Source organism: Bos javanicus, chromosome 26, assembly GCF_032452875.1.
Source record: "Bos javanicus breed banteng chromosome 26, ARS-OSU_banteng_1.0, whole genome shotgun sequence".
In the NCBI taxonomy this organism is placed as follows: domain Eukaryota; kingdom Metazoa; phylum Chordata; class Mammalia; order Artiodactyla; family Bovidae; genus Bos; species Bos javanicus.
Window position 1 is genome coordinate 36271089 of NC_083893.1, and position 14478 is coordinate 36285566.

The 14478-nt window shown below is 39.2% G+C and overlaps 2 protein-coding genes across 2 annotated transcripts in view; both read left to right on the forward strand.

The window, feature by feature from the left end:
• The first annotated feature begins 6082 nt into the window (after positions 1–6082).
• Positions 6083–14478, forward strand: part of PNLIP (pancreatic lipase) — a 122864-nt gene continuing 114468 nt past the window's right edge. Inside the window, exon 1 of the mRNA XM_061403593.1 lies at positions 6083–6089. The gene's annotated coding sequence lies outside the window, so the exon portion shown is untranslated. The remainder of the gene's footprint in view (positions 6090–14478) is intronic.
• Positions 9834–14478, forward strand: part of PNLIPRP3 (pancreatic lipase related protein 3) — a 43612-nt gene continuing 38967 nt past the window's right edge. Inside the window, exon 1 of the mRNA XM_061403589.1 lies at positions 9834–10044. Coding sequence (XP_061259573.1) covers positions 9996–10044 — 49 coding nt within the window. The 5' untranslated portion in view covers positions 9834–9995. The remainder of the gene's footprint in view (positions 10045–14478) is intronic.

The following is a 14478-nucleotide window of genomic DNA, read 5'->3' on the forward strand; positions in this document are numbered from 1 at the left end:
GTCTTGGCTTTCAAGTTTACAGTTTATTAATGGCGATGAAAAAAGTTACATGAATTTTTTTACAGTTATGGGAAGGATAAAAGGTAATTATATGCATTATTTACAATAGCAAAGATACAGAAACAACCTGTGTCCATTGATGGATGAATGGATAAAGAAATTGTGGTATTTACATACACTGGAACATTTTTCAGTCATAAAAAAGAAAGAAACCTTGCCATTTGCAACAATGGACCTCAAAGGCATTATGCTGAGTGAAATCAGAGAAAGATGGATACCATACGATTTCTTTTTTATGTGGAATCTAAAACAAAACAAACTAAAACAAACCAAACTCATGGATACAAAGAAGAGATTGGTGGTTGCCAGAGCAGGGGGGCAGGAGGTGGGAGAAACAGGTGAAGGGGGTCAAAGATAAAAAGGGGAAAAAGGCAAGAAAATTCTTTGGAAATTGTCCAGTATTAAAAATGAAATGATAAAAAAATGTAATAAGGATAAAAATAATACGAGACGCAGTGGATATCCATAAACTGCAGAGATCATATATGACTAAGAGGAATCAGAAAAAATATTCATGAAAGGTATTGTCATATGTGAACTGGTTCTCAAATTATGAGAATGGTTTTGCACATCGTGAAGGGTGAGGAAGAACTGGCAAGGTTGAAGAACCAGCATGAGCAAAACCTCAGCAAATGCAGTGGGTGTGAAGGGGTGTGGACTTGCAGGCACAGAAGCTAGACTGAGGAGAGGACAGGAGGTCCTTTATGCAAGTCAAATAGTTTGTTTCATTCATTAAAAACTTTTGAGGAGAATATGATTAGAGATGTGATTCAAGATGAATAATCTGTAAGTAATGTCTAGAATATGTGATTGAAGAGACAGAAGCCTGGGACAGCAGCAGCATTTCAGGCAAGAGATGAAACCCCGAGCAGGGATTCTGCAGTGTGTTTCATAGTAGGAAGCAAATGAGGGAGACACCAAAGAGGAAGCATCAACAGAGCTCAACAGGACTCTCTGGAAGCCAGGGACCTTGAGGGTATCAAAGACCACGTGCACATTTCCTGCCAATGACTCAGTGAATAGAAGTTCCTACAACAGGAAGGGGAAGGCTGTGAGGAGAAGCTATTTGGACAGAAAAGAGTTTCTCAAAACTTGAATATGGTAACTTTATGATTCACATAAGACACCCAGTTAGAAAGGCCCAGTAGACAACTGGTATTTCTGGGCGAGAAGCTTTGGAAAGAGGAGGGAAATCTTATAAAGAGACAAAAGGTGAGTTATAGGAGGGGGCTGTCTTGCCACACGTGGAAATATCTACACATCTACAAAATATGGAGAAAAGAGATGACTCTTGGGGAATAATTGTGTTTGAAAATAAGAAAACTGAAAAAGTCGCCAGCCATGGAACAAGAGAAGCTGTAGAAGTAGGTGGGAAAACATGATTTCAGGAAACTTGTTCAGTGCCAGGGACAGTAAGTGCAGCCGAAAGACTGGGGAAAATCAACAATCTGAAAGGCTATTGAGAGACATTGTAGTGTTTAGGGTTTGTATTGGGTGCACATCAGCTTTCATAATTATCTTGGGGATTATTTCTTTAACATACGTAACTTCAACTTCCTTATCTGAATAAAAAGTGAAACATATCAGGGTAATTGTGAGAACAAAATGGGCTAATGTAAATGTAACATCTAATACAGAACCTGATTAGTAAAGGGTAATTAACTCACATCATGAGTTTCTGGGAAGAGCAGGGTAGGCTCCCATGCTGGTCTAAAAACATCTGGAGAGGGGAGATAAAGGATAATGACTTGGGACTTTTTGGTGGTGAGGAGGTGAGGCTGGGACAAGGGTTTCCATTCCTACACGCAGGGGCTTCCATGGTTTGGACTTCCTATTCATGCCGAAAGAGGCTTTCTCAGCCCATTCAGGCTTTCTTGCCTAGTTGTGGGGCAGAAAGGACAAAGGTAATGGTGACTCTTAAAAGTTGTCAGCAGTCAAACATCAAAAAGTGGAGTCAGACTCTTACAAAGAAAGTGTTAATTGCTCAGTCGTGTCCAACTCTTTGCAACCCCATAGACCGTAGCCAACCAGGCTCCTCAGTCAATGGGATTTCCCAAGCAAAAATACTGGAATGGGTTGCCGTTTCTTTCTCCAGGGTATCTTCCAAATGCAAGAATTGAACCTGGGTCTCCTGTGTTGCAGGCATATTCTTTACCACCTACGCTACTAGGCTACTAGGGAAGCCTTTCTTTCTTACAAAGTGTTTCCCAAGATCTCCCTTAGCTCGACCCCAGAAATACCCACTGCTACTATAGCACCACCCTAAAAAGGGGAAGTATGATGGAAGAAAAGCCAGAGTGGAAAGAGACTTAAAAGTCTTAAACGACTGCAGTCAAAGTATCTTACCAAGTAAAACATTGCTAAGGCTTGTTCCAGGGCCTTGAAAGCACCGATATGAGAGAAGAGCCTTGAAATCCTTTTATGGATGAGCATTTGAATTATTTTAAAATGTGTTTGGCTGGATTTTCTCTACTTACGATCTTGTTGTCCTTTTGATGGGTGGAAAAATGTGACAGAAATACTAGCAAAGGGTAGAAATGCTGTTGGTAATGGAACAAGAAGTGTGTGGGACAGAAGTTTAATCCACACTGAAACAACTCATCACCCTCTCATTTCTTACCTATAAGTCACCTTCTTGTCCTTGGACCTACTTTTCTTGTTCTTCCTGAAATCCCTGCCCATCAACTAACCCTTTGCTCACCCGTATCTACCTACCTCATCATATTTCCTCCTGAGCCGATCTTCTAGGACTCTCCCTGTGATTCATTTCTGTTGGGTCCACATTCCCTCATAATCGCATAAGCCATTTACATCCAGACTTCCCTATTGTTATTTCACTTTCTCAGAACACCTACCCGTTGATGATCCTCTCTTCCAGTCCTGCCTTTGTCCTAGGCTTGTTTGGACAAGTACCTAGCCTTTCTCAATGACATTCACTGAATATCTCCACACATTAACAGGAGCCTGGATTGAACCTACAAGTGATTATTATAGCCCCTAATTATAGAATGTTTACTGTTTGCCTTATGCTAAGCTAAGCCCTATATGAGCATAACCTCATTTTATCTTGACAGTAATACTCTATGGTATATAACTCCATATCACTCAGTCATGGTGATCATTTCATGATTTATCAGATCAGATCAGATCAGTCGCTCAGTAGTGTCCAACTCTTTGCGACCCCATGAATCGCAGCACGCCAGGCCTCCCTGTCTATCACCAACTCCCGGAGTTCACCCAGACTCACGTCCATCGAGTCAGTGATGCCATCCAGCCATCTCATCTTCTGTCGTCCCCTTCTCCTCCTGCCCCCAATCCCTCCCAGCATCAGAGTCTTTTCCAATGAGTCAACTCTTCTCATGAGGTGGCCAAAGTACTGGAGTTTCAGCTTTAGCATCATTCCTTCCAAAGAAATCCCAGGGCTAATCTCCTTCAGAATGGACTGGTTGGACCTCCTTGCAGTCCAAGGGACTCTCAAGAGTCTTCTCCAACACCACAGTTCAAAAGCATCAATTCTTCGGCGCTCAGCCTTCTTCACATGATTTATAGGTATATCAAATCATCACACTGTATACTTTAAATGTATACAATTTTACTTTTCAGTTATACTGAATATAGCTAAAGGAAAAAGAAAAATGAATAGTTGGACTAAGGATAAAAGGCAAACAGTAATATTCAAAATAAAATTAGTGCAGGCAAGATATTGAGACATATACTTACTACTTAACATACAGAGGGAATCTGAGGCTCAGAAAAATTAACTAAGTTGTCAAAGATAGTGCTGCTAAAGAAGTCCTGCCTGGCTTGAATCCAGATCCAATTCTAAAGTCCAGGCTCCACATCACCATTTCTGCCAGGAGAAGCTGCTTCTAGAAGTGAAGCCTTTTCAAACTATATTGAAATCCCACACATGATTTGCCAATTCTTAATGCAGGTATAAATCCTCCCAACCTCTCCTTTCTTTACAATTGCCTCTTCGATGGTGACATTTTTCTTTATTATATTATTCTGACTTTGCTGAATGTGAAAGAATTTAACTTTCCAAAGTGTAATTTTAATATGCCACATTCTAGTATGGCAAATTACTATTATGAAAAGTGTGCTACTTGGAAACTTCAAGTAGCCTTCTAGAGTAACTTGTAATTATAATGAATTGTGTTGATGTTATGTGCATTTTTATTGTATATAATTTAACAACTATGTGATGACTATCTAATTATAGTCTATAGTTCACAAAGTAATAGTTTACAACAATATTTCCTCAATAGAAGTTATACTTCCACAGGAGGTTCTTGTTTTATGTCTGCATACAAGTGGTGTATTACTACAAAATGTGCATACAAATAAAGCCTTACGAACAAAAAGAAAAAGCTTTAGAAGCATAATCTGTTTTAGAAACATATTTTCCAAAATTTGCAGATAAAAATACATACCTTAAACCAATGAAAGTAAACAATTCATTAAAATATTTTTGTCCTGTCAAGCACTGTAAGAAATATCCTGGCAATAATGAGAGAAAAGTACATTATTCAAGAATAAATCAGAAAAAAAAAAGTAAATTTTTCTACCTCTGCAAGATGCACTGGGTATGCGCCTCAATCATTACATCCCTTAAGCACTAAATCGAAGAACAGAGACAACAATAAAGGAAATCTTGTTGACTCTATCTTCAAACTACATCCTGAGCCCATCCACTTCTCACCACCTCCATTGGTACCTTCCTGTCCAAACCACCATCATCTTCACCCATCACTGCAGTAGCTTCCCGACTGCTCATCTGGCTTCTTCCTTCCCTTTCCTACAGTCTGTTGTCAACAGAGCAGCCAGAAAGACCCTGTTATAACCAAAGTCTAACCTCTATTTAGAGGCCGCCACTGGCTTTCTTTTCTCTGAGAGGAAAAGCTGAAGTTGTTACTGTGACCAGCAAGGCCTTACCCACTCTGGCCTCCAGGCACCTCTGTGACCTTGTCCTCTATTATTCCCTCCTTCTCCCTCTGCCCCTGACACACTGGCCTTTCTGCTTTTCCTCATAAATATGAGGCAGATTCCTGCCTTTAGACCTGGGCTTACCTCTCCTTTTTCTGGAAGTGTTACTTAGTCACTCTCTTTTGCTCACCTTGTCAATGAAGCCACCCTGGACTACCAAAATTAATAGCAATCTACTCTGCCAATCAGTTCCCAAATGCCCCAACCTCCTTTACTCTGCTTTATTTATTTCTCCATAGTTTAAGCCACCTTTTCACATACTTTAGAATTTACTGGTTTACTGTGTTTATTGGCTGCCCCTGGTAGCTCAGTTGGTAAAGAATCTTCCTGCAGTGTGGGAAACCTGGGTTCGATTCTTGTGTTAGGAAGATCCCCCTTAGGAGGGCATGGCAACCCACTCCAGTATTCTTGCCTGGAGAATTCCACGGTCAGAGGAGCCTGGCAGGCTACAGTCCATGCAGTCACAAAGAGTTGGACGACTGAGTGGCTTGCACTTTCCCTTTCCTCACTATAATATTCAAGAGGACAGGGTCTTTGTTTGTTCGTTGGTGTGTCACTAGAAACCAGAAGAGTACCTGGCGCATAGCAGCCACTCAGATATTTGGCGAATGAATGAATGAGTGCTAAGATTACTCAGGCACATGTCTTTGTACTTCACTCTTTCTTCGCTTCCCCAAAATAGCCATGATGCCAGCCTCCCTGAAATCTTGGATAATTCCAAGAGCTGTGCATTAAGAAATAGTCTAAAAAATTATTTAAGAAATTATAGCCATGTTATTCAGGGTTCTGACATTAATATTGAAATATTCATCATGACACATTGAAAGGTTCTCTGCCTTACTAAATTTTAAAAATAATTTATCATACCAGGGACAGAATTAATTGAATTAGTTTCTACTCTTGAGTCAAGAATTCAACTGATTTGCTATTTTTCCTCGTTTTTGGTGTGCTGTCATATATAAGCACAGATCTGATTTTGTGATGAGCTTTTAAAAGCTATTGTTAACTCCTCTATGTGACATTTTTCAAGCAGAACTGCCACAATTCCAGTGAGCAAATAGGATTCACCAGTATCTGAACCTCGTTAAACATAATTGTTAAAGTATAATGAGTCTTTAACTCTCAGCATGATAATCTGTCTAGAGGAAGAATTTCCTTGAATGATATGAGATCAGTGAAATCTAAGACTACATTTTTTCTTAACAAAGATTGACCATATGTCTACTATGATAGAATTATTGCTAGATGCAGGAGCCCAAAGATGAACAAAAACCAGCTCTTCTCCCAGAATGATTTAGTTTGGGAAAGGAGACTAATAGGTAATTGCCTAATAAGTCTGTGACATGCTAAGTGTTATAGCAGTTTCATTGAAAAGTTCTGTGAAAACATCGAAGAGAGAATTTTTTTTTTTCATTTAAACATGTTTATTAACCACCTTCAGCACTGTGGTGCTGGAGAAGACTCTTGAGAGTCCCTTGGACAGCAAGGATATCAAACTAGTCAATCCTAAAGGAAATCAACCTTGAATGTTCATTGGAAGGACTGATGCTAAAGCTGAAGCTCAAATACTTTCTTGGCCACCTGATATGAAGAGCTGACACATTGGAAAAGCCCCTGATGGTGGGAAAGATTGAGGCTAGGAAGAGAAGGAGCTGATTGAGGATGAGACGGTTGGATGGCGTCACTGACTCAATGGACGTGAATTTGAGCAAAGTCTGGGGGAGATAGTGAAGGACAGGGAAGCCTGATGTGCTGCAGTCCATGGAGTCGCAAAGAGTTGGACACAACTTAGCGGCTGAACAACAATATTAATCACATGTTCATGTAGACATGAATAAGATGCTGTCTTCTGAGAGGTATTGATTATGTTATTCACACTGATCCTACGTGTGTGACTGAAAACATTGAATCTTGAAATGCTACTTGGGAAAAATGTCCAGTTATAACTGGTGAAACTTTCAGAGCACACCTTTTTTGTGGTGTAGTTACTGGACTCAGTGTGCCAGGCACTGAGCTTGGTGCTGCTGCATGGTTTAGGCTCTAATCACTACAGTCTGCATGCCAGGGTAGACTGGCCACTATGAGTTCCGGGAAATATTGCACCAAAAAAGTACCCGAGACTCGTAACTAGTCTTATTCAAAACCTCTCCTTTGTCTGATTCTTGCACAGTGTTACAAGTTTTATATAAAAAGGCTGAATGCTTCATAAATAATTAAAAGTTTTAATGCTATTAGAGTGAGAGTAAAACATTAAGAAATACTTTCAGCCATCTTCCATGAACATTTAAAAATTGAGAAACTGACCAAGGGATATCTGTGAGTTGAATTGCTCATCATTTAATGAAGTAGCCAAAAAGACAAATTTGTATTACATTCAAGTGTATGAATCCTATGTACAATGATGTATATTAAGTGTACAAGGGTATACTTAGCTATATGTGAACACAAACTTGCTCTTTTAACTATTAACATACTTGAAAATGACAATAATAAAATTTATACAATATAGTACTTACTGTATATTAGGTCAGAGAAGGCAATGGCACCCCACTCCAGTACTCTTGCCTGGAAAATCCCATGGATGGAGGAGGAGCCTGGTAGGCTGCAGTCCATGGGCTCGCTAAGAGTTGGACACGACTGAGCGACTTCACTTTCACTTTTGACTTTCATGCATTGGAGAAGAAGATGGCAACCCACTCCAGTGTTCTTGCCTGGAGAATCCCAGGGATGGGGGAGCCTAGTGGGCTGCCATCTATGGGGTCGCACAGAGTTGGACACGACTGAAGCGACTTAGCAGCAGCATATATTAGGTATTATTCAAATAGTAAGTAATTCAGTCATCTAAATGACAATATTATGAACCAGGATTATCCCTGGTTTTTTACAGGCGGAGGAGAGCACAGTGAGCTTACTAGCCCAAGGTCATTGCTAATAACTGGCATAGCCAGAATTTGAACCCAGGTGATCAGGCTCCAATCACCAGGTAAATTCTATGCTATATTGCCACACAGGTAAGACAGCCAAATAAGCCATGTTCACTATTTAATTCATAGCATATTCTAGTAGGGCCTATTTGTATTAAGTGGATGTTTGCACTCAGAAATGTGTTAGATAATATTCCATTGTTCCCTTTCTTTATCTATTCATCCATCAGTGGACATTTAAGTTACTTCCACGTCCTGGCTTTTGTAAATAGTGCTGCAGTGAACACTGGAGTGCATGTATCTTTTCGAAGTATGTTTTTCTCTGGCATAAAAAAGAATGAAATAATACCATTTACAGCAACATGAATGGACCTAGAGATTGTCATCCTGAGTAAGTCACACAAAGAAAGACAAAAATGTGAAATCGCTTATCAGTTCAGTTCAGTCACTCAGTCGTGTCTGACTCTTTGCGACCCCATGAACCACAGCACGCCAGGCCTCCCTGTCCATCACCAACTCCTGGAGTCTACCCAAACCCATGTCCATCGAGTCTGTGGTGCCATCCAACCATCTCATCCTCTGTCATCCCCTTCTCATCCTGCCCTCAATCTTTCCTAGCAACAGGGTCTTTTCAAATGAGTCAGCTTTTTGCATCCGGTGGCCAAAGTACTGGAGTTTCAGCTTCAGCATCAGTCCTTCCAAAGAACATCCAGGACTGATCTCCTTTAGGATGGACTGGTTGGATCTCCTTGCAGTCCAAGGGACTCTCAAGAGTCTTTTCCAACACTACAGTTCAAAAGCATCAATTCTTTGGTGCTCAGCTTTCTTTATAGTCCAACTCTCACATCCATACATGACCACAGGAAAAACCATAGCCTTGACTAGACGGACCTTTGTTGGCAAAGTAATGTCTCTGCTTTTTAATATGCTGTCTAGGTTGGTCATAACTTTCCTTCCAAGGAGTAAGCGTGTTTTAATTTCATGGCTGCAGTCATCATCTGCAGTGATTATGGAGCCCCCAAAATAAAGTCAGCCACTGTTTCCACTGTTTCCACTGTTTCCCCATCTATTTGCCATGAAGTGATGGGACTGGATGCCATGATCTTCATTTTCTGAATGTTGAGCTTTAAGCCAACTTTTTCACTCTCCTCTTTCACTTTCATCAAGAGGCTCTTTAGTTCTTCTTCACTTTCTGCCATAAGGGTGGTGTCATCTGCATATCTGAGGTTATTGTGGAATCTAAAAAATTGGTACAAATTAACTTATTTATAAAGCAGAAATAGACTCATAGATGTAGAAAAAAAATTTATGGTTGCCAAGGAGGAAAATAGGGGGTGCGGGATAAATTGGAAGATTGGGACTAACATAAACACACTACTACATATAAAATACATAATTAATGAGAACCTGCTGTATTGCATAGGGACCGCTTCTCAATACTTCGTAATGGCCTATATGGGAAAAGAATCTAAGAAGAGTGAGTCTAAGTGTTTGTGTCACCAGTTCACCTTGCTGTACAGCAGAAACTAACACAACATTGTAAATTAACAATTAAAATTTAAAAATTAATAAAAACTTAAACAAAAATTGAAATAAAGAAATGTGTTAGGGAAAAACACACATAATGTATAATCCTAGTTTGGAAAATTTTTGCTTGTTTTAATGTTTCTTAACTATAAGACCATCCCAAAGTACTAAAATAACTTTCAAGAGAGACTCAGTTTATGCCTAACCAAAATATTGCTAATGATGAAACAGCAACTCAGAAGTTTTAATTACCCATCACATAATGCAAGGCACACCCTGCTAATTATATCTCTTAACATGAAGTTAGAAGTTCAGACTATGACACATTTACTTCGCAAGGCAGAAGAGTTAAAGGTAGTATGAGTCCCATGCTCTTCTGGACCCAGAACTTAAATACTAATTGATACCATTGGAAAACTCCTTGATATTTTTATAGTTCAGTGATTTTGCAAGCAAAAATTTTCAAGATTTTATGTGATTTTTTAAAAATCAACTCAGATGTTTGGAATTTGGATTCCTGCACTTTTATTCTTTGGCAAATCACCAGGTAAGACTCATAATTTATAATTTCTTTGAAACAGAGTATATTGACATCTTAAATGTAATTGACATGGACTTTGACATATTAGCTGTGTTTATATTTTATTCTTCATAAAATTATCTAAAGGAAAATGCACCATTTTCATAATAATGAATCTGACGGGTATATGAAAAGCATCTATTTCCAATAAAATAAAAGTCACTGGACACTCTTGTACTGGGCCTCCAGCTTCATCATTTAGTAGCTTTATGGCCTTGGACAAATAATTCATCCATTGAAGTCTCAGTTTCTTCACTTCTAAGATGAATATGTGGCAGTAAATGAGTTCATGCATATTTCCATTTTCAGTACCTGATTCACAGTAGATGCTCAATAAATGTTTGAATGAATGAATGAATGATTAATGCTGATTGGAAACCCCACATTGATTTTTTCCCTTTGTGTCACGATCTTACCCATTAGCTCAATATTTATTGACTTCTGAACTTTATATTGTAGACTCTTTATGTACTAACATTACCTATGTAATAGTTATTGGTTTATTTTGTTCTCACTACCCTGCTTCAACATTGTACATGTAAACACAATAAAAGTTAGTTGACGCATTTTAGCCAAAATAGAATCAAAGGATTTCAGTGTGTTTTAGTCCCTGCTCTCCAGCTCTCCCTATGGAATAAAAAATAAAGGGATGGAACCTTTGTTAGTTTTAGTATATGCCAGGAACTGTGCTCTATTTTCCATGATTTTCCTACCCCAGGACAGTTCCAGTTGAATGCTGAAAGCAGAGTAATGAGTTCCAGAGCAGAATTAAGAAATGAGTGAAGTATGCCCTGGTCCATTTTCTTGTATTGTCACATCTCTTCTCAGTGGTATCTCCTCCGTCTAGACTTCAGAGACCTTCTTGCTATCTTTACTCCCAGCCCATCCCTCAAAATCCTCTCTGAACAAGGATCCGAATACATTTTTCTTTTAAATCAACAAATACAATTGCCTACTTTGTGCCAAGTACTGTGTTAAGCTCTGGAGACCCAGTTGTGATTGGTAAGTTCCCTATCCATCAGAAATACGTGTTTTTCTGATTGGCTTTTCAATAGGGAGTGACTTCTGTTTAGAAGCTCACTGAATTAAGCACAAAGTATAAAATGGCAAGTACCAGAAGACTGAATACAAATACTCTGTTAAAAATTGAATAGATGTGATATAGTTTATAAAACAAATATGGACTCAGTTTTTAAATTATGGCAGCTAAGATATGTATGTGTAATTGAAATATATATAACCTATAAATTTTATATAACTATTTTTAAAAAAGCATTATATCTGGAAGCTAACTCTCTCCTCAGTCCCCTCCTTACCCAGTTTAAATGTGATCAGTCATGCTCATTCCTTGGTGTGCACACTAGACTTCTCTGCTGCTCTTCGTTCCCTTGGCTCAACCATGACCCTGATTAAATCTGACGCTTTGCACTGTTGTGACTGCACTTGTACAGCTGAATGTGCCTGGAGAAAAACACATACCATGCTGACAGTCTCACTGTGAAATCATGGTTATTAAACTAAAGTGGAGCATGAATCTGCCAAGCCATCATATTCAGCTTTCCTGGTTGTTTCATTTTCCCAGACTCCTGGGTTACTCATTCTTCTCCATTCTTCTCCCCTCTACTCAAACCTCCAGTGCTTTCCTGTCCACTAATACCCTTGGCCAATGGGCTTGTTTCCTATTTCAAAAAGAAAATAGAAATAAAAAGAAGAGTCCCTCCATAAATTTCCAGTACCATACTTACCCAGTTACCTGCATGTATTTCTATAGTAAAACCTATGTATTCACATTAAGTGGAATAAAGAATATATATATATATATATATATATGGCTTTTAGACCCATTTTTTTCTGCCAAATGAGTTTGCTGAAAACTAAAAAATGAAGAAATAAAAACCCCACTTTTTTCCTCAAAGACTTGTAGATTTTTAACTTGCAGACTAAGGTGTCGTGGACCCACCTCTCCCCACACCCCCACCCTGGTTCTTCAGTTCCGTTCAGGCAGCCTCCTCGTAATTCTTCATCACACCAGCTGTGCTTGTACTTCTTCCTTCTGCCTGGAATGCCTCCCAGGAAATCCGTAAAGTTTACTCCTCACCCGCTCCAGGTATGGATTCAAGTGCCACCTTTCTTAGCTAGGTCTTCCCTGGCCACTCTATCCGAATTGTAACCCCTCCTGACACAAACACACACACACCTTCACCCCTGCCATGTTTTGGGTTTCTCCCAGCACTTGCCACACTTAAACATATACCGTATTTTATTTATTCTTATTCATTGCCTGTCTTCTACCCCCCCAGCTAGATTACATACTCCATGGGTACCTGAACTACTTTCTCCACCGCTGAGTCCTTAGTGCTGAGAACCACCCCGGCACATAATAGGCCCTCAGATAAATACTTCTTGAATAAATTAACGAGCCTATTTTCCAGCTTTTCTATGTCATTGAAAAAGGCTGTACACAATACCATAAAGAAAAGACTCATTTAGAAATTGAAAATTAGGGAATCTGGTCTCATCTCTTCATGGCAAATAGATGGGGAAACAATGAAAACAGTGACAGACTTTATTTTCTTGGGCTCCAAAATCACTACAGATGGTGACTGCAGCCATGAAATTAAAAGACGCTCCTTGGAATGAAAGCTATGACCAACCTAGACAGCATATTAAAAAGCATATAGATTGCTTTGCTGACAGAGGTCCGTCTAGTCAAAGTTACGGTTTTTCCAGTAGTCATGTATGGATGTGAGAGTTGGACCATAAAGAAAGCTGAGTGTCAAAGAATTGATACTTTTGAACTATGGTGGTGGAAAAGACTCATGAGAGTCCCTTGGAATGCAAGGAGATCAAACAAGCCGATCCTAAAGGAAATCAGTCCTGAATATTCACTGGAAGGACTGATGCTGAAGCTGAAATTCCAATACTTTGACCACCTGATGTGAAGAACTGACTCATTGGAAAACACCCTGATGCTGGGAAAGATTGAAGGCAGGAGGAGAAGGGGCTGACAGAGGATGAGATGGTTGGATGGCATCACCGACTCCATGGACATGAGTTTGAGCAAGCTCCGGGAGTTGGTGATGGACAGGGAAGCCTGGCGTAGTGCAGTCCATGGATTCACAAAGGGTCAGGCCCGAGTGAGCGACCGAACTGGCTGAACTGAGGTGACTCAGCAGGTAAAGAATCTGCCTGCAATGCAGGAGACAAAGGAGACAGGCATTCCGTCCCTTGGGTGGGGAAGATTCCCTCCCTGGAGGAGGAAATGGCAAGCCACTCCAGTATTCTTGCCTCAGAAATCCTTAGACAGAGGAGCCTGGTGGACTACAGTCCATGGGGTTGCAAAGAGTCAGACATGACTTAGCAACTGAGTGCTTATGCCAATTTATGATTTGTTAACCAATTAAAGCTAGTTTCATATAATGTGCTATATTTCAGATGCTCCTTTAAAGAACTTTTAGGTCAAAGAGGAAACAAAACATTTCCATTGAAAAATATAGCAAAATATGACTCAAGAATAGAAGAAACTATAAAAGAACAATTAACATTGAAATAAAAATTTAATTAATAAAAATAGAGGTTAATACATTAGAAAAACAGGAAAAAAACAATATAATTGATAAATTTGTGTCGTGGTTGCTTCATAAAAGTGAAAAAAAAATAGGAAGCCATGATGGCAGTTTTAAATAAAGGGAAATAACCATAGATGTGAAAGACATTTAAATGATTACATTTTGTATAAATTTATGCTAAGAGAACTGAAACTCTATACTTTATATCAAAGTAAATCCCAGATAAAATGAACATTTAAAAGTAAAAGAGTAAAACAAAAAGATTATGAAAACAGTGAAATCGTTGATGATCTTAGAGTGAGGACGGTTTTTCTAAACAAGAAAAAACTCCAAAGCCATAAAGGAAAAGATGGATTATGTTGTTGAATAAAATGCAAACTTCTTTATGATAAAAAGTAAAATCTATTAAACAAAAATATATAGCAACTAGAATGTCTTTGCTAAATATCTGAGAAAGGGTGTAAATATTTTTAACTGTTCAAAGAGTTTTTAAACATAAATAAGGAAAAATAACCTTTTAGAAAAATGTACATAGAGCATGAAAATCTCACCCGTTAGACAATGTGCAAATGCCAGAAATACACAAAAAGATGTTCAAGTGTATAGGTAGTTAAAGAAATGCAAACTAAAATGGCAAAAGTTGGTGCATATGGAAATTTAAATGTGCATACCCTTCCGCAGTAGATTTTATTGTTCCCCCTCATTTACTCCTCCACCCCCGCCCCCGCCCCCGCACAAAGCGTTCCCACAGAGCCACCTTTGTCCACAGGACACCGAACGGTAGGGAATAGAGCCAAGTCTGAAGGCCTGCTTGAAATCTGCCTGGTTCGGC